At 44.7% G+C, this 27,874-nt stretch overlaps 1 protein-coding gene across 2 annotated transcripts in view; it reads left to right on the top strand.

Annotated features, from left to right (window-relative positions):
* Positions 1-27,874, top strand: part of LOC147895020 (folylpolyglutamate synthase-like) — a 137,649-nt gene that overhangs the window by 16,830 nt on the left and 92,945 nt on the right. Inside the window, exons 2-4 of one of the 2 annotated variants that reach the window (XM_087383590.1) lie at positions 21,759-21,824; positions 21,921-22,030; positions 22,155-22,215. In XM_087383590.1, the coding sequence (XP_087239716.1) occupies positions 21,759-21,824; positions 21,921-22,030; positions 22,155-22,215 (237 nt within the window). Of the gene's footprint in view, positions 1-21,758; positions 21,825-21,907; positions 22,031-22,154; positions 22,216-27,874 lie in introns of both variants that reach the window. The other variant, XM_087383591.1, reaches the window with a different exon arrangement.

Here is a 27,874-nt window from a genome sequence, read left to right on the forward strand (position 1 = left end):
AATTCTCACCTCACAAAGCTTCAGGACTTGAGGGAACAATTGCTGAATATTGATGAAGTCATTCCGGATTCAGAGATGATCACCACCACTCTGAACTCTCTTCCTAAGTCCTATCTCGGTTTCCACACCTCGCTGAATTTGTCATTGAGGGGGGGCAGCAATCCTCTCTCTTTTCACGAGTTGGTAGGACTTCTGTTGTAGGAGGAGTAGACTTGCAGAAATATGGCAACCCGGGCTGGCGAGCATGCTATGCTCTCCAAGTTCAAGCCCAAGGGTAAAGGGCAGCAAAAGCCACATGCAAATCAGCCCACAAATCAGCATAAGGCTGATTCAGGACAGCGCTCTTATAAGGCAAAGGGTGAAACAAATAAGCAGAAAAAGAAAAGCATCAGTCATTATTGCAAGAAGCCAGGTCATTATATTGGAGAATGCAAGAAGCGCATAGCCAAAGAGAAGAAAAAGAATTCCCATATGGCTATGTCAAATGCATCAGCTCCACACTTTGTGGAAGAGCACTATGCCTTTCTATCTTGCACTTCAGATTTTTCAGTGGGTAGTTCAGATGCTACAGCCACTAATGATGATGACCCATACGCTTTCTTGACTTGTAGTTATGATCCTTCAAAGGATGCATGCTCTCTTAGTGTCGATGAGGCAGTTCATACTTGGTATTTTGAGAGTGGTGCTTCAAAGCACATCACTTCCAAGATCAGTTAGCACTCACACTGCTGCGATGCAGAATGCGGAGTTATGGCATGCCGGGTATGGACACATGAGCTATGGCAGCTTAATGATACTTCTGAGGCATGATATGGTTGATGCATTGTCTCCTTTGGAGTCGCCTCCTCCTCATGCATGTGAAGGTTGCATCCTTGGCAAGATGCATAGACTTCCCTTGAAGAAGGATGGTACAGTGAAAGCTACACGAAAATTACAGCTTTTTCACAATGATGTCTGCAGTCCCATGAGGACACTTGCTTTTGGGGGTTATCTCTATTTTGTTACATTCATAGATAACTTCACCAACTACACTTGGGTCTATGGTCTCAAGGCAAAATCAGAAATGTTTATGCATTTCAAACACTTTGTGGCTATGGTTGAGAATGAGACAGGACTCAAGGTGCAGACACTTCGCACAGATCTAGGGGGGGAGTATATGTCTCATGAATTTGAGACATTTTTGAGGGAAAAAGGCATCACGCATCAGCTTTCAGTGAGGCTTACACCTCAACAAAATGGCAAAGCTGAGCGGAAGAATCGCACTGCCATGGAGATGGATAGATGCATGCTCACAAGTAAGAAGTTGCCTCACAGGTTTTGGCTTGAAGGCCTTATGTGTGCCAACTATATTTTGAATCGGGCTCGTACAAAGGCTTTAAAGACAATCACTCCCTATGAGGCATGGCATGGGAGAAAGCCTTCAGTGGACCATTTCAGAGTTTTTGGTTGTGTTGCATATGCCCACGTGCCTGTGGATTTTAGACACAAGTTGTCAGATAAGGCACTCAAATGCATTTTTATGAGATATAGTTCACAAGCAAAGGCTATCGTCTCTACAATCCTGCTACATGCAAGATTTTTGTTAGTAGAGATGTTATATTCTCTAAAAATTCAGCACATACACATGCTGAATTTCAGATTCCAGCTTCTTCAGATGATGTGTTTGAGGGGATGCTTCCTATCGCATTTGGTTCCCCCGCTGAAACTCAGAATTTACAGCAACCTCCTTCAAATCCACATGCCCCGATTCAACCACCGGCTGATTTAGTACCACCTCAGGGTGTGGATGAAGTTGTTAGGCAAAAGATTCAAGAGATACATGTAGCCAAAACAGTCCTGAATTGGTTGCTTCAAACTCTTAGGGAGAGTAGGCTTGAGGCTCCATTGCTTGGCAGGACTCGTAGTGCAGTAAGGCATGCAAGAGGGGCTCTTTCATTTGAGACAGCTTATGCAGGGACTCTTCTTGATGAAGAGGAGTCTGACTCTTTTGAAGAAGAAAAGGATAGTGTGCATTGGATGCAGGCCATGCACAATGAGTTGCAGTCCATAGAGAAAAATCAGACTTGGGCTGTTGTGGATTTGCCACCAGGTAAGCATGCCATCTGTACAAAATGGGTTTTCAAGGTCAAACGGAATCCCGATGGGTCCATTGACAGGTACAAAGGAAGGCTGGGTGCCAAAGGATATGCTCAGAGAAAGGGCATTGATTATGAGGAGACATTTGCTCCTACATCCTGAATGACAACCATCAGAATTGTTATTGGCATGGCTGCACATTTGGATTGGAAAGTCCATCAATTGGCCATAAAAATAGCATTTTTAAATGGAGACTTGTTGAAAGAGGTGTATGTGAAACCACCTCTAGGCTTTGCGGTATCAAATGATGGACATAAGGTATGCAAGCTGAATAAAGCTTTATATGGGCTGAAAGAGGCTCCTTGTGCTTGGTATGCAAAGATAGATGCCTTTCTGTCCAGCAAGGGTTTTAGCAATAGTCCAATTGAAAGCACCCTCTACATCAAGAAGGATGGGGGGGAAATCTTGGTCATCATTCTTTATGTAGATGATCTACTGCTCACTGGGCCAAATGGTGATAAAATTACAGATTTGAAGGCTGAATTGAGAGCCACTTTTGATAAGATCCTCTTACTCATATACTGACACTGTAGGCATGACCTACTTTAATGTCTTATGTCTCTCTGGAGGGATGGCCACACATACCTTTCTGTAAGTATTTTCCTCAGCATGATTTTGAAACCAAAATGTCCTCCACATACTCCCTCATGATTAGCTTGTAGGATATGAAAAACTTCCTCATGCCAGGGAATTCTTCTGAGCACCAAGTCAGCCCCCTTCATGTAAAGAACATCATCTATCAGATAATAAGAGGTACAGCTTTTAATAAATCTGTATTTTCGGAACTTCTTCAAGCACTTTACCAGCTAACTAGAAACTTTCCTCACAAGCCAATGTCTCCCTTCTTTGTATAAGGACTCCTGCACTCCTACTGCATCAACATAAGCTGCTGTAATTTCCTGCGCAGCATCATCTGCATTTACATTCTTACCTCTTTCAATATGCTGGAGTGTCCAGGCATCCAATTGATTTAACAGTTTCTTCACTGCAATTATCCATCTCTTCAAATGAACATGCTTAACCTTCCAGACACCTAAAATTTGCTTCACAACCAATAGAGCATCTCCCTTAATCATGAGTCTCTTAATACCCAAACTAATGCATACTTTCAAACCTTCGAAGAGGGCTGCATATTCAGCTTCGTTATTACTGCTGGCTTTGAGCTGAATCCCCATTTTCCGAATCTCCTTTCCTCCAAGATCATAAATGACAATTCCTCCTATATTTTTATTCAAACTCTTTTTGTAAGATCCATCAAAGTGTAAAACAAATGCATCTGCTAGTACTTTTTCTTCATTCATGCCAGTATTCTTCTCCACATCTTCAACTAAAATAGGTCCTTCCTTATAGGTGAGGAGATCAGCCAGGGAAGCTCTGGTAGAGTTCTCAACCAAGAAGGTAAAAGAGTATTCATGTAACTCTACTATCCATTTAATCATGCTCCTGGAGATGTTTGTACTATTCAACATATGAGGCAGCAGTGAACATGAGATGAGAACCACAAAAGGCCTGGACAATAGATAAGACCGTAATCTCCTACAGGCATACAAGAGGCTAGCCAGGACCAATTCAGCCGCTGAATACTTCCTCTCTGTGAGGGAAAGAGGGGGGTGGAACGGTAGGAGACAGTCGACACTAGGGAGTGTGGGTGTGTAAGAATATGTTGAGCCACACCACAAACTCAAAGGTTTTATTAGGATTAGGTATTCACCCTATGACTGTCTTAAGACAGTCATAGTGGTCGTAACATTTTAAAGGGTGGCAATGTGCCTTTACCCCAACAACCTCCCACCTAAAGGCCAATGTGCCTAAAGGGGAGAAAAGAATAAAAATTACAGCAATATACAGTTACTGTATACAAGACCATAAAATAAGAATGGTCTCATCCTAATCCCATGATGCGGCGGCAATGTGCAAACCGCTCTGTAGGCAAGCTCTTAGTGAGCAAATCTGCAGGATTATCATCAGTGTGCACCTTCACAAGCTCAAGCTGCTTGTCCTCCAGTACCTCCCTGATAAAATGATATTTCACATCTATGTGCTTGGTCTTCTGATGAAAGACCGGATTCTTTGCCAACATAATAGCACTCTGACTATCACAATGCAAAACTGGTATATCTCCTGTAATGCCCAAATCTCCCACCAGCCGAGTAAGCCATATTGCTTCCTTGCAAGCCTCAGTGGCTGCAATATATTCAGCTTCAGTGGTTGACAGTGCAATGCATTTCTGCAACCGAGACACCCATGATATAGGACCTCCTGCAAATGTGAATATAACCGGTAGTAGACTTCCGGTTATCTGCATTTCCTGCATAGTCTGAATCTGTAAAACCATGCACCAATGCATCCTGCCTACCATAGCTTATGCACAAGTCTTTGGTACCCTTGAGATACCTCAAGACGCCTTTCACTGCTTCCCAGTGCCGCTTGCCTGGATTTGCCATATACTTGCTGATGACTCCCACCGCAAAAGCAATATCCGGATGAGTGGCAACCATGGCATACATCAAAGAACCAACTGCAGATGCATACGGAACCTTGGCCATCTCAGCCTTATCATCATCTGATCTGTCCTTACGGCTGAGTTTTAAATGAGGAGGCAAAGGGGTACTAATAGACTTCCCCCCCTCCATTTTAAACCTCTGCAGTACCTTGCCAATGTACTCTTCCTGTGACAGAAACAAAAGTCCCTTAGACCTGTCACGAGTAATCCGCATACCTAGTATGTGATTTGCATCACCCAAGTCTTTCATGTCAAAAGACTTATGTAGTTGCTTCTTCAAAGCAATAATCTCCTGCTGAGATTTGCTGGCAATCAGCATGTCATCCACATATAGAATGAGTAGCATCAAACTGCCATCCTTTGCCTGTTTGGTGTACAAGCAGTGATCGGTCTCACACCTATGATACCCTTGGGACTGCATGAAGGCATCAAACTTCTTGTACCATTCCCTTGGCGCCTGCTTGAGTCCATACAAGCTGCTCTTGAGCTTACACACAAGTTGCTCTTTCCCTTTAACAGCATATCCCTCTGGCTGACTCATGTAGATCTCATCATGGAGATCTCCGTGAAGAAAAGCAATCTTCACATCCATCTGACATAAATCCATGTCCTCATGAGCAACAAGAGCTAACACTGCTCTCAAAGTAGTCATCTTGACTACAGGGGAAAAAATCTCATCAAAGTCAATGCCCTTCTCCTGCTTAAATCCCTTGGCAACCAATCTGGCCTTATACCTCGGTAAGAATCCACTTTGACTTTGTAAACCCACTTGCATGGCAAAACCTTTCTGCCTACAGGTAGCTGCACCAAGTGCCATGTATCATTTTGAAGTAAGGAGTCCATTTCTGATTGCATGGCTTTCTCCCACTTCCTTTTCTCTGTTCTTCCCATAGCTTCCCTGAAGTTGGAAGGCTCACCACAATCTGTCAGCATGATAAAATCAGCCACATTATTGGCTCCTGGAACAAACCTGTCAGGAGGCCGTTGTACACGGGTGCTCCTCCTAAGAAAATGCTCCGTATTAGGCTGCTGTCTAGCCTGTTCGTCATGCATGACGGGTGGCTCTACCACCATATTTGGCTGTCCTACAGCGCCATTTGCTGGCATATCCAGTGGTGCATCATTGGCAAAATTGTCTGGCTGATTTTCAGCCTGTATACCCTCTTGAACAGGGTTATTTACAGCAGCTTGCTGCTGCATATTATTGGGCATTCTTTGCTGTCCGACATCATCATAAACAACCCTCCTGTATTCCACAGGTTGCATGGGTTCTTTGTGTACACTATCCTCTTTAAAGATGACGTCATTGCTGCGTATAATCTTCCGTTTGACAGGATCCCATAACCTGTACCCCATTTCACCTTCGTCACCGTAACCCATGAAGATGCATCTGAAAGACTTTGGTTCCAGTTTGGTGGGCAGTTCTTTGCGTACATGAGCAAAGCACTCGCAGCCAAACACACGTAAGTGCTTATATGAAGGTGGCTTGCCAGACCACACCTCCTCTGGCACTTTCAACTCCAAAGCCTTGTTCGGCGACCTGTTAATTAGGTGAACTGCTGTTTGCACGGCTTCTGCCCAAAAGCCATGGGGCAATGCAGCATAAGACAACATACATCGAACTTTCTCCTGGATAGTCCGATTCATTCGCTCACTCACACCATTTTGAGATGCATTATGAGGGGCTGTGAGTTCCTGTTTAATGCCCTTAGCTTCGCATAACTGCACAAAAGCATGTGACACATACTCACCCCCATTATCGGATCTGAGGCATTTCAGCCTGCATCCTATCCGATTCTCAACCTGATCGACAAACTTCTTGAAAGCATCTAAGGCATCACTCTTATGCTTCAAGAAATAGACCCACACTTTGCGTGTGGCATCATCAATAAAAGTAATGAAATACTTTGCACCCCCTAGTGATAGCTGTGGCATCTCACACAAATCAGTGTGCACTAGATCAAGCGGTGCTCTATTCTGGGGAGTTCTCCTCTTATGAGGAGTCATAGAATGCTTTCCAAAAATGCAATGATCACAAGTAGGCAAATCTGAAAATGAAAGAGACGGCAGATAACCCAAACGTGACAGTTCTTGCTTTCCTTTAACGGACATGTGTCCCAACTGGCTATGCCACAATGAAACCTTCGGCAGCTCGGTTATGGCAACAACATGATTACCTACACTGGAAACATAAAGAGGGTACAAGGTATCACTCTTATAACCCTCAGCCACTACAACCTGGCCATCAGTAATCACCCATTTGGAATCCCCAAATGTGGTGTGGTAACCACTATCATCCAACAAGCCAGTGCTAATCAGATTTTTCTTGATTTGCGGCACATGGCGAACACCATCAAGCATAAATATGCATCCGTCAGGGAATACTATCTGTATACTGCCAATCCCTGCAATCTGACATGCATAGTTGTTCCCAAGGTGAACAACTCCATGAGTACCTGTGTAGGAAGTAAACCACTCCCTATGAGGTGTAACATGAAAAGAAGCACGTGAATCCAAGAGCCAGGTGTGCATGTCATGGCCATCAACAACCAAGGTATGTGCAATCACAGCAGAAGAGCATAAAACATCATGTCTATCTCCATCACTGTCCGCTGCTGCAACATTGACTGCATCCAAGTCATCTGCCTTTGCCTTTGCTTCCACTGCCTGCATCCTTTGTCTCAGCCTTCTTGGCTTTCTGATCCTGTATAAACTTGAAGCACTTAGACTTCACGTGTCCCTTCTTGCCACAGTAAAAGCATTCAATATCCTTTTTGCCATGGGAATGACTGCGGGATTTGGACTTGCCAGCAGATCTCCCCTTCTGCTGAGTCCTACCTCTTTCCTGTACCTGCAAAGCATTGGAAGACTTGCTGCCCGCATTATTCTTCCTGCTCATCTCCTCCATGAGAAGAGAGCTCTCCACATTAGCATACATAAGAGTGACATTTGAATTAGACAGGGTTGTCTTAAAAGTGTCCCAACTCTCAGGGAGGGTACACAGCAAAAATGCAGCCTTGAACTCCTCGTCCAAGTTCAATAAGCTGTGCAATAAGCTGAGTAAAGATGGCATTGAACTCACTCAAGTGTGAGGTCATAGCTGTACCTTCCTTCATGCGAAGGTCGGCAAGCTTCTTCAACCAATAAACCTTACTGGCTGAACTCTTTTGGGCATACAACTCTTCTAGCCTCTACCATAGGCCATAAGAGGTCTTTTTTGCCTGAACATTGAACACAAGAGAATCAGTGAGAGTAAGCATGATAGCCGCCCTTGCGGACAAATCAAGCTCCTCCCACTCATCATCTGCCATCCCAGATGGCTTGACACCCTTCAACCTTATGGGCTTAGAAATCTTCTTTAGCAGAAGTACATTCAAACACTGTTCTGCCCATATTGCATAATTGTGTGCCCCTTCCAATTTCATTATGTTCAGTATTGAGGATTCAATTCCCCCTGATGCCATATCAGACAAGGAAAGTGCCTGACTCCCTGTAAGTAAAAAAAAATGACTGAATAAAATTCTGATTTCTCAGAAAAACCGGCTCTATCAAGAGCCAGGAGCACTCACAATAGTGCTGTTTTTTACTGTTAAAAAAAAAAACCTGCAGCAAAACAGAAAATTTTCCCTCCAGTCACTGTACCTTCTGACACACTGTACCGTGCTCAAATAGGCATAAAACAGTAACTACAGAATGCTGCAGCTGTTCCACAAGTGCTTTACAAGTGCATCATCATCTGACGAAACACAAAACACTGATGTCCTAATCACTTCTCCCACCTCAGATGAGGTATTGCACTGAATAAACATGCATCAATTACCTGGCATACACTATACTGACCACTGAAAAATGCTCCAAACACCTCAGCCTGTCACAAACCTGCAACAAAGCACGGGACAAATCCCAACAAATCACCCTTATGTCAAGGGGATAAAAGACATCTGAAGTCTCTACACAGTGACCAAAGTGCTCTCAAGTACAATCTGGGCAAAAGCCCCTTGATCAATACCTGTACCAAGTGATAAACACCCTCAACAATGAGGTAGCATACAAAATTCAGCGCTCTCCTGGCACTTTCACCTGATAATGTAATGCATAAACTGCCTGTGTGCACAATAGCAACACAGTTCCCAACGTACAAACACCGAAAAGAAAGTCTTTTGAGCACTGTCAACGATGGACAGTTAGGGACCGAGTAAACTCGATGCGCCCTGGCCAAGCGTGGCTCAACTGAGATTTTCAAAGTGTCGTACACAAAATGTGACCTGCAAGAAATGTCACTGAGTACACTGCGGAAACAAGACCAATGTGGGCACCCTGGCTCCACACTGCCTCAAGGCATATACTGCATATACTTCCAGGCAAAAGCCCTTTGTAATAGTCACCCGAAAACTGAGATTTGCACTCAGTGTAAGCATAAAAGCCCTCTACAAATCAAGGCATCTGACCTTCCCGAAAAATAACTGTGCAACCACCACACACTGTGGCACTAGTCACCTCAAGCACGAGGGACACGAGTGTACTTGCTGTACCTCAAACACACAGTTTTAGAACTAAAAAATTACGGGAATGCATCAAGAAAAAACCTCGTTGTACTTCTGTACCTGCGCGTACTTGTAAGTACCACGCAAAAGAGCAGAGTGCTCTCACTTTTTCCTTCTTTCCCAAACAAAGTCTGTTTGTGCCTGTGTAGCTGTACCTTCTGTACCTGCGAGGGCACGGATCCCCCAAAAAAAATGTCGAAATTCCCTTGGCTGAGGGTACAGCCGGTACGGCTGTACCTGTACGTGCACGCGTCCCGAGGACACTGCTGTTCACAGCCCGCTGATGGAGGTCGGCTGCCTGTGTGCAGCCGGCTGCTGCTGGTCACACGACCCGGCAGCTAACAGCTGCACGGCCGGCTGCCTGTTGCTGGTAGTAGTTAGCAGCAGCTAGCTACTGCTGCAGCTATGGCTGCTCGCGCACCTGCTGCGCGCGGCTTGCTGCTGCCCTGCTGCGCCCTGCTCACGCACCTGCTGACAGAGGGCACGAGGCCCGAGGGGAGAGGGAGGGGTAGACCGGAGTGAGAGGGAGAGGAAGGCTCTGATACCACTTGTGAGGAAAAGAGGGGGGTGGAACGGTAGGAGACAGTCGACACTAGGGAGTGTGGGTGTGTAAGAATATGTTGAGCCACACCACAAACTCAAAGGTTTTATTAGGATTAGGTTTTCACCCTATGACTGTCTTAAGACAGTCATAGTGGTCGTAACATTTTAAAGGGTGGCAATGTGCCTTTACCCCAACACTCTCTACTTCACTCTTTACCCTACTGGCATAATAGAATGGCCTCATATATCTGGAATCCTCTCCCTGTTGCAAAAGAATAGCACCAATAGCATCTGGTCCTACAGACAGATTCACATTAAAAGTCCTAGAATAATCTGGTGGCTTTACACTTGAAATATGAGTCAATGATTTCTTAACTGCCTCAAACACCTCTTCACTCTCCGTCGTCCATTTCAGAGGTTCAGATTTTACCATCTGCTCAAGAGGATACAAAATCTAAGATAACATATAAATAAATCTCGACAGATGCTTCACCTTCTGGAGAAAAGTATGCAATTGCTTGGTATTCTCAGGAGAGGACAGCATAACTAAAGCTTTCACTTTACCTGCTGGATCTGTCTCAATCCCATTCTTAGATACAATATGCCCTAATATTTTAATGCTGGTCCGAGCTAACTGAGTCTTCTTAAGATTTAACCTCAACTCCCTTTCTGCTTTGTGTTCTCATCCAATCCTCTAGTTTGTCAATGAAAAGAGAGTTGGTGTGTGTGTGTGTCTGTGTGTAAAATGCTTCAACCGTTCTTGCCGGTACCTCAATTGGAACTTCAGAATAGGCTTGAGGATTGGACTCTACATTCTTCTTCCTCTTTAGCCCGTCCTTTGAAGCTCTCACATATCACAGTGCCTTCTCTATATAAAGTGTTATTACTTCCGCCTTGGATTTCTGACAAAGCAAATTCTGTTTGGCATATGGATCGCCCACTAAAGTGGTGGAGAAAGCAGTTGCGTCTCCATCGGCATTATAAAGTCCCTCTTCGGCAACAGCTTTTCCTTTGGCGAGTCCTACTTGGCATTTTTCCATTTGGGCAATTACTCGCGCATAGACATATTGCTCCAGCTGTTTGCCACAGATGTCTACATTTTGCTGAATCTGTGCTTCACATCTTTTGGCACTGTCCACACACTTGTGATTTTCTCGCTCTCATCTGACAAGGGCTTCGAGCGAGATTTCCTACTATTACTTTTGGCAAGTTTTTCTAGTTATTTGGTTTTCATCTAGCTAGACAGGGTTTTGATTTATTTTTTGTTTGGATGCGCTACTGGGCACTGTGGACTCTATGGATGGACAAAAATCATAAGAGTCTTTGGTGATCCTACTTTTCCATCTTTTGTTTTTTTCAAACGATCTCTGCGGCAATCGTTTTATGATTGCTTTCAAACTCATTTGATTGATCATGATGTTCCACCGACTAGGTTGATCCGACTACTGCCCTCATAGCTATAAAAAGGCGACCTCCCCAGTCCATTGTAGTAGTTACTCTGCTTTTGGAGTACCTATGAATGTAATTATTTCACAGCAATAAAATATTTCTTCTCAAAAAAAAAAAAAAAGTGTGTGTGTGTGTATGCCTCAACCTTGGGTTTCAAAGAGAGGTGATTCTGTTTGGCGAATGCATCGCCCAGCCAAGTGGTGGAGGAAAAGATTACAGCAACTTTGGGCCTATAAAGTACCGCTTCAACAATAGGTTTCCCTTTGGTGAGCTCTTTTGGGAGTGTTTCCATCTGGACAGCTTTTGGGAGTGTTTCCATCTGGACAGCTATTAGCTCATCGACACATTGCTCCTGCACTTTGCCACAGATGTTATGCTTCTTCGGAGACTGTGCCTCACTTGTTTTGGCATTGTCTGTGTTCTCGTGAGTTTTTGATCTGCTTCGACAGCGCCTGTGAGCGAGATTCCCATCTGTTTCGTTTGGGAAGTTCTTTTGGCTGCTTGAGTTTCATCCATCCAGACCGGAGTTTCATCTTTTCTTCGTTTGGGTTCGCTACTGGGCACTATGCACTTTATGGACATATAGGAATTGTAGTCTTTGGTGATCCTACTTTCTCTGTGTTTGGCTTTTTTAGGCGTTCTTTGCAGCAATCTTTCTTTGTGCTTGCAGACCCGCTGCATAGATCATGAGGTCTTTTTGGCATATACTGAAATTTTCAGTTGATGTAATTGTAGCACCTTATTTTGAGGTTGCTACTCATATAATATAATCAATCAAAGATTTCACCCAAAAAAAAAGTGTGTATGTCTTTGTGCACCCTCTACGAATCTGTTCGTACCCAACCCGCTCCAAGCTGCAACTTTCTGTACGGCTTCCGTACAGATCCTGCAGCCTTTCGTACATGTTTTGCAGCCTGCCGTACCAGTTTCACAGCACCCTGTTTATACCTCGTCTGAGCCTCTCCCTTCTCTACCTTCATCCGTACCCTGCCTGCATGTTGGACGACCTGTACAGCCGTCCATACAGTCTGTGCGATTGTCCGTACCTCTTTACGCTACTGTTTCGCCTTTCCCTGCGCAAAACCCTTTGCCCATACAGCTTTTGGATACTTCTTCTCTGCAGACGGTCCTTTCTTTACAGCAACCAACTTCTTCCCTGTCTTTCCTTGATGCTGCTTCAACTGATTCCTTTTGTTTTCTCCGTTTCAGCTCCTCCTTCTGCCTCAGCTCCTCCTGCACGTGTCTTTGTTCGACACAAGCGAGGTGTGAAGGGGAAGGTAGGGAGAAGAAGAACCACGGGGAGAGAGTGAGAGAGAGAGAAGACTCCAAACATGCGGGTGTGAAGTGATGAGCCACACCACAAACTCTTAGGTTTTATTAGGATTAGGTTTTTACCCTATGACTGTCTTAAGACAGTCATAGGTGTCATATCTTTAATAAAGGGGTGGCAATGTGCCTTTACCCCAACAACCTCCCACCTAAAGGCCAATGTGCCTAAAGGGGAGAAAAGAATAAAAATTACAGCAATATACAGTTACTGTATACAAGACCATAAAATAAGAATGGTCTCATCCTAATCCCATGATGTGGCGGCAATGTGCAAACCGCTCTGCAGGCAAGCTCTTAGTGAGCAAATCTGCAGGATTATCATCAGTATGCACCTTCACAAGCCCAAGTCGCTTGTCTTCCAGTACCTCCCTGATGAAGTGATATTTCACATCTATGTGCTTGGTCTTTTGATGAAAGACCGGATTCTTTGCCAACATGATAGCACTCTGACTATCACAATGCAAAACTGGCATATCTCTTGTAATGCCTAAATCTCCCACCAGCCGAGTAAGCCATATTGCTTCCTTGCAAGCCTCAGTGTCTGCAACATATTCAGCTTCAGTAGTTGACAATGCAACGCATTTCTGCAACCGAGACACCCATGATATAGCACCTCCTGCAAATGTGAAAATATAACCGGTAGTAGACTTCCGGTTATCTGCATTCCCTGCATAGTCTGAATCTGTAAAACCATGCACCAATGCATCTTGCCTACCATAGCATATGCACAAGTCTTTGGTACCTTTGAGATACCTCAAAACACCTTTCACTGCTTCCCAGTGCCGCTTGCCTGGATTTGCCATATACCTGCTGATGACTCCCACCGCAAAAGCAATATCCGGACGAGTGGCAACCATGGCATACATCAAAGAACCAACTGCAGACGCATACGGAATTTTGGCCATTTCAGCCTTATCATCATCTGATCTGGGGCTGTCCTTACTGCTGAGTTTTAAATGTGGAGGCAACGGGGTACTAATAGACTTCCCCCCCTCCATTTTAAACGTGTGCAGTACTTTGTCAATGTACTCCTTCTGTGACAGAAACAAAAAACCCTTGGACCTGTCACGAGTAATCCACATGCCAAGAATATGACTTGCATCACCCAAGTCTTTCATGTCAAAAGACTTATGCAGTTGTTTCTTCAAAACACTAATCTCCTGTTGAGATTTGCTGGCAATCAGCATGTCATCCACATATAGAATGAGTAGCATCAAACTGCCATCCTTTGCCCGTTTGGTGTACAAGCAATGATCGGTCTCACACCTATGATACCCTTGGGACTGCATGAAGGCATCAAACTTCTTGTACCATTCTCTTGGCGCCTGCTTGAGTCCATACAAGCTCCTCTTGAGCTTACACACAAGCTGCTCTTTCCCTTTAATAGCATATCCCTCTGGCTGACTCATATAGATCTCATCATGGAGATCTCCGTGAAGAAAAGCAGTCTTCACATCCATCTGACATAAATCCATGTCCTCATGAGCAACAAGAGCTAACACTGCTCTCAAAGTAGTCATCTTGACTATAGGGGAAAAGATTTCATCAAAGTCAATGCCCTTCTCCTGCTTAAATCCCTTGGCAACCAATCTGGCCTTATACCTCGGTAAAGCATTTGAATCCACTTTGACTTTGTAAACCCACTTGCATGGCAAAACTTTTCTGCCTGCAGGTAGCTGCACCAAGTCCCATGTATCATTTTGAAGTAGGGAGTCCATTTCTGACTGCATGGCTTTCTCCCACTTCCTTTTCTCTGTTCTTCCCATAGCTTCCTTGAAGCTGGAAGGCTCACCACAATCTGTCAGCATGATAAAATCAGCCACATTATTGGCTCCTAGAACAAACCTGGCAGGAGGCCGTTGTATACGGGTGCTCCTCCTAACAAAATGTTCCGGATTAGGCTGCTGTCCAGCCTGTTCATCATGCATGACGGGTGGCTGTACCACCATATCTGGCTGTTCTACAGCCCCATCTGCTGGCATATCCAGTGGTGCATCATTGGCACAATTATCTGGCTGATTTTCAGCCTGTATACCCTCTTGAACAGGGTTATCTGCAGCAGCCTGCTACTGCATATAAATGGGCATTCTTTGCTATCCAACATCATCATAAATAACCCTCCTGTATTCCACAGGTTGCACGGGTTCCTTGTGTACACTATCCTCTTTAAAGATGACATCATTGCTGCGTATAATCTTCCGTTTAACGGGATCCCATAACCTGTACCCCATTTCACCTTCGTCACCATAACCCATGAAGATGCATCTGAGAGACTTTGGCTCCAGTTTGGTGCGCAGTTCTTTGCGTACATGAGCAAAGCACTCGCAGCCAAACACACGTAAGTGCTTATATGAGGGTGGCTTGCCAGACCACACCTCCTCTGGCACTTTCAACTCCAAAGCTTTGTTTGGCGACCTGTTAATAATGTGAACTGCTGTTTGCACGGCTTCTGCCCAAAAGCCATGGGGCAATGCAGCATAAGACAACATACATCGAACCTTCTCCTGAATAGTTCGATTCATCCGCTCACTTACACCATTTTGAGATGCATTATGAGGGGCTGTGAGTTCCTGTTTGATGCCCTTAGCTTCACAAAACTGCACAAAAGCATGTGACACATACTCACCCCCATTATCGGATCTGAGGCATTTCAGCCTGCGACCTGTCCGATTCTCAACCTGAGCGACAAACTTCTTGAAAGCATCTAAGGCATCGCTTTTATGCTTCAAGAAATAGACCCACACTTTGCGTGTGGCATCATCAATGAAAGTAATAAAATATTTTGCACCCCCTAGTGATAATTGTGGCATCTCACACAAATCAGTGTGCACTAGATCAAGCGGTGCTCTATTCTGGGGAGTTCTCCTCTTATGAGGAGTCACAGAATGCTTGCCAAATATGCAATGATCACAAGTAGGCAAATCTGAAAAAGAAAGAGACGGCAGATAACCCAAACGTGACAGTTCTTGCATTCCTTTAACAGACATGTGTCCCAACCGGCTATGCCACAATGAAACCTTTGGCAGCTCGGTTATGGCAACAACATGATTACCCACACTGGAAACATAAAGAGGGTACAAGGTATCACTCTTATAACCCTCAGCCACTACAACCTGGCCATCAGTAATCACCCATTTGGAATCCCCAAATGTGGTGTGGTAACCACTGTCATCCAACAAGCCAGTGCTAATCAGATTTTTCTTGATTTGCGGCACATGGCGGACACCATGAAGCATAAAAATGCGTCCATCAGGGAATACTATCTGTATACTGCCAATCCCTGCAATCTGACATGCATAGTTGTTCCCAAGATGAACAACTCCATGAGTACCTGTGTAGGAAGTAAACCACTCCCTATGAGGAGTAACATGAAAAGAAGCACCCGAATCCAAGAGCCAGGTGTGCATGTCATGGCCATCAATAACCAAAGTATGTGCAATTACAGCAGAAGAGCATAAAACATCATGTCTGTCAGTGTCACTATCCTCTGCTGCAACATTCACTGCATCCAAGTCATCTGCCTTGGCCTTGCCTTTGCCTTTGCTTCCACTGCCTGCATCCTTTGTTTCAGCCTTCTTGGCTTTCTGATCCCGTATGAACTTGAAGCACTTAGACTTCACATGTCCCTTCTTGCCACAATAAAAGCATTCAATATCCTTTTTGCCACGGGACTAACTGCGGGATTTGGACTTACTAGCAGATCTCCCCTTCTGCTGAGTCCTGCCTCTTTCCTGTACCTGCAAAGCATTTGAAGACTTGCTGCCCGCATTATTCTTCCTGCTCATCTCCTCCATAAGGAGAGAGCTCTCCACATCAGCATACATAAGAATGATATTTGAATTTGACAGGGTGGTCTTGAAAGTGTCCCAACTCTCAGGGAGGGTACACAACAAGAAGGTAGCCTTGAACTCCTCATCAAGATTCAAACCCTGTGCAATCAGCTGTGTAAAGATGGCATTGAACTCACTCAAGTGTGAGGTCATAGTTGTACCTTCCTTCATGCGAAGATCAACCAGCTTCTTCAACCAATAAACCTTACTGGCTGAACTCTTTTGGGCATACAACTCTGCTAGCCTCTGCCATAGGCCATAAGAGGTCTTTTCAGCCTGAACATTGAACACAAGAGTATCAGAAATAGTAAGCATGATAGCTGCCCTTGCGGAGAAATCAAGCTCTTCCCATTCATCATCTGCCATGTCAGATGGCTTGACACCCTTCACCCTTATGGGCTTAGAAATCTTCTTTAACAGAAGTACATTCAAACACTGTTCTGCCCATAATGCATAATTGTGTGCTCCTTCCAATTTCTTTATGTTCAGAATTGATGATTCACTTCCCCCTGATGCCATATCAGATAAGGAAAGTTTTTGACTGAATAAAATTCTGATTTCTCAGAAAAAACCTGCTCTATCAAGAGCTAGAAGCACTCACAATAGTGCTGTTTTTACTGTCAAAAGAATCTGCAGCAAAACAGTAAATTTCCTCCAGTTACTGTACCTTTTGACACACTGTACCGTGCTCAAATAGGCATAAAATTCTGATTTCTCAGAAAAAAAAAACAGTAATTTCAGAATGCTGCAGTTGCTTCACAAGTGCTTTAACAGTGCATCATCAGCTGACAAAGCACAAAACACTGCTGTCCTGATCACTTCTCCCACCTCAGATGAGGTATTGCACTGATTTAATATGCATAAACCACTTGGCATACACTTTACTGAAAAAAAAAAGCTCCAGACACTTCAGCCTGTCACAAAACCTGCAACAGAAAATGGGATAAATCCCAAGCAATCACCCTTCTGCCAAGGGGATAAAAGGTATCTGAAGATCTCTGACAGTAACCCAAGTGCTCTCAAGCAAAATCTGGGCAAAAGCCCCTTGATTTGACACCTGTACCAAGTGAAAACCAACCTCAACAATGAGGGATAAGGCATACAATGTGCAAATCTCTCTGACAAAATCAACTAACAGTGTAATGCATATACTGCCCTGTGTAGAAGTGGCATACACAGATCCCAACGTACAAACACTCAATGAGGAACCTTTTGAGCACTGTCAACGATGGACAGTTAGGGACCGAGTAAACTCGATGCACCCTGGCCAAGCATGGCTCAACTGAGGTTCTCTGAGTGTTGCACAAGAAATGTGACCTGCAAGAAAATGTCACCTCCACACTGCGGAAATCGAGACAAATGTGTGCACTCTGGCACCACACTACCTCAAGGCATACAAAGCATCAACTGCCGGGCAAAAGCCCTATGATCTGCTCACCCGTAAACTGAGATTCAAACCCAGTAAAAGCATATATCCTCTGTCAGATGCATAAATGCCGATATCTGTGCACAAGTCCTCCTCCAAGCAGGAGGGAAATAAAAGAAAAAGTACTTGCTGTACTTCACGCAATACAATGCACCTCGGGAAAAGTCTAAATCTCCTCGCTGTACCTGCTGTACTTTTCTCGAAATTCAAGATTTTCTTCTTCTTCCTCCTCGAATGCTTCCTAGGCCTGCGTGCCTAGATGCACATTCAGTTGCACTCGTGCGGCACACAACTCGTATTCCAGCTGTACGAGCTGTACTTCAGCTCGTGTACTTGTGCAGGGTTCGAAAAAAAAATCCGAACAAAAAACCTTCCTTGACGCAGATTTCTAACGCAGCAGTTCCTCGCGCTGCTCCCAGACGAAAAATGTACCTCCCTGTCGCAGTCCGTACGGCGATCCGTATTGTACGGTCGACCGTACGGTGTCCGTACGGATGTACGGACGGCCGTACGTCCGTACGCGATTCGACGCCCAGCTGCGCCCACGCGCTGCCTGCACGCTGCCCGCGCTACTGCTTGCGCTGCCCTGCGCTGAGCTGAGGATAGGTAGAGGGGGTGGGTAGGCAAGGGTAGAGGGGGAAGGATAGATAGCTCTGATACCAGTTGAAGGGGAAGGTAGGGAGAAGAAGAACCAGGGGGAGAGAGTGAGAGAGAGAGAAGACTCCAAACATGCGGGTGTGAAGTGATGAGCCACACCACAAACTCTTAGGTTTTATTAGGATTAGGTTTTTACCCTATGACTGTCTTAAGACAGTCATAGGTGTCATATCTTTAATAAAGGGGTGGCAATGTGCCTTTACCCCAACAAGGTGTTTTGGCTCCTTCATGCTCTTTCAAATCGGTGAAGCTTGATCTCGCATATGGCCCTTCTTCTTCCCTTCAGCTGGATCTTCTGCACTAGTTATGTTTAGCCTCTGTTACAGATGTTCTTTCATCAGGTTCCCCCTTTGTTTGTTCTTTGAATTCTGCCCTTTTGGTTTCAGGTCTTCGACAGGCTCAACAGTTTGGGGTGTGTCTCTACTTTATGGGCAGAGTTCTTTCTGCAGCTTATCTTCGTCGGTGGGCTGAAGCAGCAGTGGGTTCAGATTGTATTTCCTCCTTTGTCTTTCTGGGCAAAGGGTTTTATTATGCCTATTGTTCTTCAACTAATGTGGTGGAGCGACTTGTCAGTCGTGCTGGTATTCCTAGGGCTGGTTTCTTTGCTTATGTGATGCCCTGGGATCCACTTTTCGATCCATCTGCTACCCTTCTGACACACTGTCTGGTCTGGATAACTCTCAAAGCACTGGCTCTGCCTCTTCTTTAGTATCTTCCTACTCTTGCAACACTTTTGGGGAGGCCTCTTCATGTTCTGCGACAGGAGTTCTTGCAAGCTTCCCGTGATGTTCGCCTTTGCTTTTCGTGGGATATGATGCAGCCCGTGCCATCTACTCTGGATCTTGAGTTGGGATTTGCCCATCCAATGCGCATTAGGCTGCACTTTGCATCTTTTCCCACTGCATGTTATCTGTGCCGACAGGTTGGTTATTTTGCATGTGATTGTCTTTCTGCATCCAGGACCACTCCTCTTGCTCCTTCTTCAGCTGTCAAGGTTACTCTCCCTTCTCCTTCGGTTTCTGCTATGGCTTCATTGGAGAAGCCTTCTTCTACTGCTCCGAAGCACTACTAGAGGAAGGTAGATAAATCTCAGGTCAATCTTTCTCTTGCTAAAGAAGCTCAGGATTGTACCACTATTGTGCACCATCAGCCTTCTCCTCAGGATATGGATGTGCCCCTTGCAGAGGGGATCTTACAAGATGCTTCACATGCTCTCTCTCAGGTTGATATCCCGACTGAAGCTGACATGCTGACTCATGATTTATCTAATGCAGCTCTTTCATCCGATACTCCTTCTTCAAAGAGTACAGATACTGATCCTGTTCCTATGACTGTGAAGACTGTGCCAGAGTCTCTTTCTATTCAGGATACAAATGTTTCTTTTTCTCTGGAGTCTTTTCATCCTATGTTGCAACAGGTTTTTGACCCTGTGATTCAAAAATTCAGACTTCCAGCTTATATTAAGAAGAATCACAAGGGCAAAAAACAAATGGTTTTTATTGATGGTGCAATCTCTTCACTACATCAATTTTTACAAAGCAACAATCTGAAACCTAGAGGATGTTGTGTTTGATCCTCCTCTAGTTTGATCTTGTAACTTTTTACTTGGCTGCCTCATGACTTTTGCTTTGAGGCTTTACTTGTAAATTTTTTCTTTGTACTTATTAGTGGGTTTTCACCTCTTTTTGGGGTTTCCCACACAGAAATAAAAGATTTCACTTAAAAAAAAGTGTGTGAGAGAGAGAGAGAGAGTTTCTTTTGGGAAGTCCTTCTGGCTCTTTGGTTTTCATCCACCCAGACCAGAGTTTCATCTTTTCTTTGTTTGGGTTCGCTATTGGGCACTCGGGACTTTATGGATGGACAGGAACTGTAAAGTCTTTTCCTTGTTTCCTTTTTTTAAGCGTTCTCTTCAACAATCTTTCTTTGATTGCTTGCAAATGCACTGGATCATGATGTATATCTAGCATACACTGAGATTTTCAGTTGATGTAATTTGGGCTACCTCATTTTGAGGTCGCTACTCTTGTAATATAATCAATCAAAAGTTTTCACTTAAAAAAAGTGTGTGTGTGTGAGAGAGAGAGAGAGAGAGAGAGAGATTAACGTCTTCAAGAGGGCTCACGGGCCTATGAGACAAACTAAAATCAAAGGGTGACTGATACAAGCTTTGTGGGCTGAGGCAAAGGGCTCGCTAAGGCCCTTTGCTCAGTGCTATGCTAACAATCTCAGAAAATCAAACTCTCAAAACTAGCTCTCAACAAATACCTATCCAAGTGCCATGGTGGCTTTAATGTGAAGATGTCTCGTATCGGTATCTGTGGAGTCCTCTCTCGCTGTGGCGGAGGGCTTGGTCTCTGTGATCTTTGAGCCATATCAAGAGTGACACCTCTGCTCGGATGGCCCCCTGTGAGGATGGCTGAAATGGGCTGAACCTCCTTTGTGCGTGCTGTGGTCATTCTCCACATCGTGCGGGGTCTCTGCGTCTCTAGCTTAGCCACTCCACGTCTTCTCTTCCCTCTGATCCACTCTGCTCGCTTTCAGCTATCTCCTCTTTCTTCTCTGCTCCACTATGTCCTAAGGCTAACTCGACTGGAGTTATGAACAGCGACTTGAGCAAAGAGTGCGGTGGCAAACTGAAGTGAGGGCTTGTAGCTGAGGTGCGACGTGCTAGTAGGTATTGATAGGCAACAACGTGACCTGTAGCTCCTCCCGGCACTTTGATGTAGAACCGCGGCTTGTAGACCTGCTGGAAGTTAGGGGGAGGTTCTGAGGCAGAAGCTGATTTTCAAATCTACGAGACTGAAAAAAACTGGTACAATGAGCTGAGGGGTGGAGCCTCTAAATAGGCATCAACACTCATGATGAACACAAGAAAAAATCCATGATCATAATGATACCATAAAGAGAGAGAAGTCTCTGAGCTCATGGAGAGGGTGATGACTGGTGGCATTATGATAACCATCTGGGGAGGGCTGGTGGAGAATTCAAGCCTAAGAGGGGGTCAGCGATGATGATGATGATGATTGTTTTAGCCTCCATTAAGGAGTAGAACTTATTTTAAAAAGCTAATACAACATAGGGAATATGGGAGTGTCTTAATCAAAGTTAGATCAGTAATTGCTCCTTTCGGGCTGCTTTTACCTTTATTATTCAGTTGTTTTTTTTGTCAACTAAACTTTAGTGAGTTTTTCTGCTATCTATACTGTTGTACTTTCCAATTTATGGGTTTGGCAAGCCCTCCTTTTTCTGAAAAGTAATCTCATGATTTGCCTTGGAGAAGCTCCATTGTTTTCCATGCATCAAACAAAGCAAGGTCATTGAGGCATTTTGATTCTGTACAGATAGTTGAGCTGGAAGATTCCCTTTCAAAGCTGAGTATCATTCATGTGGCTGGAACTAAAGGCAAGGTACTTGTTTTGGAAAGATATCCTTTAGGTAATGTTGATGTATCAACATCTTTGAGACATCTCTTATTAGTTTTAAAATACAGTGCTCAATGTCAGGGTTCCACATGTACATTTGCTGCGAGCATTTTGCGAGAGTGTGGCTACAAAACTGGGCTTTTTACTTCTCCTCATCTTATTGATGTTCGCGAGAGGTTCAAGATCAACAGGTTAATTTGCTTTCTCACAGTTTTCCTTTACTTTATGTAACATTTTTTATGGGAAGTATGCCATCTGAATGCCATGGTCCCAGAATTGATTGACTGCTTCACAGTTGAGTACGCTACTATGCAGGGTGGACGTGTCCGAAGACATCTTCTTAAAACACTTTTGGTGGTGCTGGGACAGGTTGAAGGTAATTTTGTGTCTAGTTGTTGTATGTATTTGGAATGCTTTACTGGACCATATGAAAACCTATTTATTTGCCACACATACAGAAATATTTGGCAAAAAAGAAATGTGTGAAAGAGCTCACCAGGTATGAGGACCCCCACCCAAACAAATAATTTGTGTCAAGCTCATAACTTCCCTATCTAGATTCATTACAAGGAATGGTAACTCTTCATGTAGTCCTGAATCTGCAAAGGAGGATTTGGAATCGTCTGATCCCAAATTTGTCCTTCATCCAACACCATCTACACAATATAAATGGTCGCTAGTTATTGTTGGGATTTGGAGCCTTTGCACGTGTTTATGATCAATAAAGTTGCAAGTAGGCCTAACCTAGGGTACATACTTCATGATCTAAAACTATTTGTTTTATCTTAATTAAAATCAATAGGCCTGAACAGAAACGGACTAATTTTACAATCACCACAATGGGTAGACTCTAAATGAAAATTTTCAATGAGGAAACACTGACTCAGTTGTGACTTCCATCATTTGAATGGTCGTACTGGTCTTCATAGGCGACTCTTTACTCAAGTGGCCATGTTAAATATATTGGAAACATAGTCGCACTTTGCATGCCTTGGCTAACTTTGCAAGATCGGTTCTTTTCTTGGAATGTGCAGTGTTCGAACTATCTTTCTTAGAGGTAGAGAAAAACTTTCATTTTTTCTCAGAACCTCCATTTTTTGTGGGATACATCTATATCTATATCGATATACATGCATACACACATATACGTATACGTATACATATACAAATACATACATACATACGTACACATACTTTTTTTTTTTTGGGTGAAAAATTGAGTTCCTTTATATTACAGAATCATCATCTCAGAATAGGATGATGGAAAATACATCAAGAGAAAACCTCAACATAGAATAGAGATACATCATGATCTATGTACTTGGTCTGCAAACAATCATAGAAGGATTGCTGCAGAGAGTACCTAAAGAAAGAAAAAAGTGAAAAAGTAGGATCACTAAAGACTCTATGATTTCTATCCTTCCATGGAGTCCAAAGTGCTTAATAGCGAACCCAAACAAAAAATAAATCAAAACCCTATCTAGGTGGGTGTATCCCAAAGATCTAGAATGACTTCCCAAATGTAAGATTTGGAAATCGAGTTCGTAAGCGCTGCCCAAGGAAACTCAAAAAATCACGAGTATGGGAGCAATGCCAAAGAAGATGGGGCACAGACTCCCAAGAGCTAAACATCTACGACAAACAGCCCGAGCAATATTCCTGCATGCCAAAAGTTGCCCGGATGGAGAAACTCCCAACAAAACTCACCAGAAGGAGACATGTTGTCGAAGTGGAATTTTAGAATTTCAAATTTGTCTCAATCTCTTCCGCCACCACTTTGCTATGCGATTCATTCACCAAATCTGATTCAGCTTGTGAGAAACCCATGGTGGGGGCAATAGCACTTTGTATAATGAAGAGGCAGTAATATGTGACAGCTGTAAAGGACGTAAAGATGACCCTGGAGAAGAAAGAGTCCACTCTTGATGAAGACGGTCTTGAAGTTCCAAAGGTGGAATGGGCTGAAAAGGTTGAAGCATGCCAGTAATAGTCTGCTAAATGGATCTATAATGCATACCAAGACCAAATTTTGTAGCAGCCAAAGGAAAAGGAAGGGAAAATCCATCATCCCGAATGACATTTGTAACTGAGTGGATCCCCTTTAAACTAAGAAAATATGAGTGTCTAGGCTCTTGCATTGCCAATGGAGGGGCAAAAGCCTTTGACCAATGAATACTCTGTGCCCTTAGAGAGTTGCCTTGCAAGGAATCTCGACCATGCCATTCCAAATGAGAGAGGACATGCTTCCAATCCAGTAACATACTAGAGACGAAAGGGAAACCTTTGATTCTTTCATCAATACAACCCAAAATAAAATCCAATTGTGTAGGCTGTCAATATCCAAAAGTAGGAGTGGTGAGCTGTAAAAGCAAATGGTGTATCATAGTAGTCCAAGGTTGAGAACCCTGCAAAAACTGCAGCATCATCTTCCCTTTGTGAGCAAGAATATGCACCTGAATATTAAGGACATTCAATCTCACATGCATTTTTTGCGAATAAAGATGCTGTAGTGAAAGCAATCTCAAACTCCTCTTACCATGTTTTGAACACCAAAAAGTTTCCAAAACAGTTTACATAAAAGAAGAAAGTTTAGCCTTGCTGAACATTATCAAAGGCAAATAAAACTGAATATAGGCCACCAAAATCGATTGAACAATTCATAGCCTGACATGTAGAGGCCATGTTACCAGCTTCCAATATTCAAGCTTTTTTTTCATCTTTGCTAAAATCCAATCAGCTTGTTGGCGACGAGTAATGGACCAACCCAAGGGATAGCCCAAATGATGAACCATTTGATTGGGTCGAATAATTTCCCCAGGCCATAAGTGACACATCCCAGCACTCCTGAAACCCTTGATCTGCAAAACAACCACACACCACGTGAGATCTGAGCAGGCTGCTCACCACCCAACCATGACATCTACGGGATGTGATCCCGAATCAGGAGATGTCCCCTCCGAGCCACGAGCTGAGCTACTGGCACGAACTCCCAATCAGATCCAAACCAGCCTGTTGTCCCATACCACCAGGTGGCGCTGTGAAGCCCTGGATCTGCCACTGGGCCTTGGGCTACGCTAAGATGCAGGCGCGCGTCCGCGACTCAATCCAGGATTAGACCTAGCACCTGGGAACGAGACTTGCTCCCAACTGCACACTGAGAACTGAACCCCCTGGGCCCCTTTTATAGACTCGGGCTCCGAGCGCCAAAAATAGCGAAGACCTATAAATAGTCCGTACCCTTGCCACTCAACCCGAGAATCAAGCCTGCCTAGCTCTAAGCCTCCCCAGGCTAACCTGAGCTAGTCCTGTGTAACTAGTACATCTAACATGTAATAATCGACTGGAAAAAGGTGGCAAATCATCCAGTGGCATACCAAGGTGCAGATTCATCCATAATGGGGCATGATCTGACAAGCCCAATGAGAAATCTATGAGGAGATGAGGGCTAAAGTCTGCATATTGTTGTGGGTAAAAAAAGTACCATACACACACACACATACACACTTTTTTTTTTTGGGTGAAATCAAGAAAATTATATTATGAAACATTCATTTACATCAAGGCAGTGCTCAAGAAAAGAGCCAATGCCCTATCCATCAAAGGCAGTAAAAGAAAAGCTGAATACAAGAAACATCCAAATCTTCCTCATGTAAGGCATCATATAAAGACTGCCGCAATGAGGCTCGGAAGAACTCATAAGGGTGCTGAAGGGGAGAATTCAGATATGCATGATTTCGCTGCAGCCAGAGGGTCCATAAGGCCCAGTATCTGATCCATTGGAAGAAAAAGAATACTGGGACAAAGAAGCTGATAGTTTGCCATACATCTAGAAAAACCTGAAGAACCTGTGTGCAGGAAATCTGAGAGATAAGAAATAGGAGATCTTGTCTAGAAGATCTCTGGAATATGAACAAAACCACAATAAATGCGGAATACTCTGAGGAGTATGTTGACATCTTGGACAAAGAGGTGAGGCAATTCTTCTTTGAGCCAATTTCACTCCCACTGGAAGAATACCAACAATGCATCATCATAGAAAGAGTCTCTACTTCAATGGCATTTTCAACTTCCATATCAATTGCAATTTTCCTTTCCACTAGGCTAATGACTTATTCAGATGCCATAGAGAATTAGCAGGATGAGCAATCCAAGGAGGAGGTAATATCAATCGATAAGCCTGTATAGAAGTCAATAAATGCAAAGGCCGAGAGGATATTCTTGGACTTGAAGACTGAAGGTGCCAATCTTGAAGCCTGTCTCTTACATTCAATGTTGGAATCGGAACCAAAGGGAGTAAGAGATCAGCAGAGCAGCAGGTGACCAGCTACGGAGTCTTAGGACTGCGGAGGGGCACATCGTTACTGATCCGGGTGAGGTCTTGGGGTTGGCTACCGACTTCTACAGGACTCTTTTCTAGCAGGAGCAGCTTGCCCCTCGCACTCGACACTCCCGCGAGGAGGTGTGGAGGCACATTCTAGCCCTGGTTCAGCCCAGCATGTAGGCGATGTTGTTGGCACCGTTCACTACGGACGAGATGTTGGAGGCCTTGATGGCCATCGACGAATAGAAATGCCCTGGCGAGGATGGGCTATCTCGCGCTTTCTTCACCTCCTTCTGGGATCAGATCCATCAGCCCCTCCTAGCAGCCCTCCAGAGGTTTTTCAGTAGCGGATATATGCCAGAGAGCCTCTCCTCGGCACTGATTTGCCTCATCCGGAAGGGAGGAGATCGATAGGAGATCCGTTAGTGGCGCCCGATCACTCTCCTCACCACTGCCTACAAAATCCTTGCCAAGATGATCAGCGCCAGAGTTCGGCCTCTACTTCCTGACCTCATTCATGACACTCAGACAGGCTTTGTCCAGGATCGCAGTATCCTGGATAATGTCTTCACCTTCTCAGAGGCGGCGGAGTGGGCTCAGCACAGTGGGTCACATTTAGCCATCCTACTTCTCGACTTTGAGAAGGCCTACGATCGAGTGGACTGGTCCTTCCTGGAGGGTACTCTGGAGCGACTAGGTTTCCCAGCAGGATGGATTCAGTGTATTTCAGCGTTATACAGGACAGCTTCTAGCAGGGTCATCATCGGCGGCAGAATGGGAGAGCGATTTCGTTTGGAGAGATCAGTGCGTCAAGGTTGCCCCCTTGCTTCTTACCTGTTTCTCTTCTTCGCCGAGGCTATGACATACTACCTTCGGGCGAGGTCGACCGGGCTTTGGGATGTTCGCCTTCCCATCAGGGAGGACACGGGGCTCCTGGATTCGGAGTATGCAGATGACACAACACTGTATGTCCAGGATGATGAGATGATGCTGGAGAGGGTGAGGATGGCCCTAGAGGTCTTCTGTTCGGCAGCCGGCGCGAAAATCAACTGGAACAAATCAGTTGGTTTTCTCACAAACCCCGGTGCGTGCTCACAGTGGGGGACGTTTTTGGGTTTCAGGTGGATCCCACGGGGACAGACAGCTAGATATCTCGGCTTTGAGGTCGGCCTGGATATCACGCCAGCTCAGCAGTTTCTCCCGGTGCTAGATTCCATTCGACGGAAGCTGGCTTTCTGGAGCACTACTAAGCTCTCTCTTGCAGGTCGTGCTCTTGTAGTCAACCAGGTCCTCCTAGCCACGGCATGGTATGTGGCTTCCTGTTGGTGTTTCTCGAGATCCAGCGTGGCACAGCTTAGGAGGTTGGTCCGGAACTTCCTGTGGTCCGGGGGGGACGGTCTCAGAGATACCAGAGCCAGGGTTGCCTAGCAGACAGTCATTCTTCCGCAGGCTGAGGGTGGCTTGGGGGTCATTGATCCAGAGCTTCAGAGTCAGGCCCTGCTGGGCAAGTTAGTTATCCGCGGTTTGACCCCGGGGGGGCAAACGTGGAAGATGTTACTTCAGCAGGGGGTCGGTTCTTGTGTCCCGCGCCGAGGTGGAGAGTGGCTACCGTCCCTCAGGTGGATCTTTACTTCCGCCCCGCTCACTCAGCCCCGCTCCCCACTCGTTCGTAGCCTCCTCATGGTTTGGAGGCGGCTCCGCCTAAGTCTCATAC

The sequence above is a fragment of the Dipteris shenzhenensis genome, chromosome 13 (genome assembly GCF_047967505.1).
Source record: "Dipteris shenzhenensis isolate YYH24624 ecotype China chromosome 13, Dip_SZ_1.0, whole genome shotgun sequence".
Lineage (NCBI taxonomy): Eukaryota > Viridiplantae > Streptophyta > Polypodiopsida > Gleicheniales > Dipteridaceae > Dipteris > Dipteris shenzhenensis.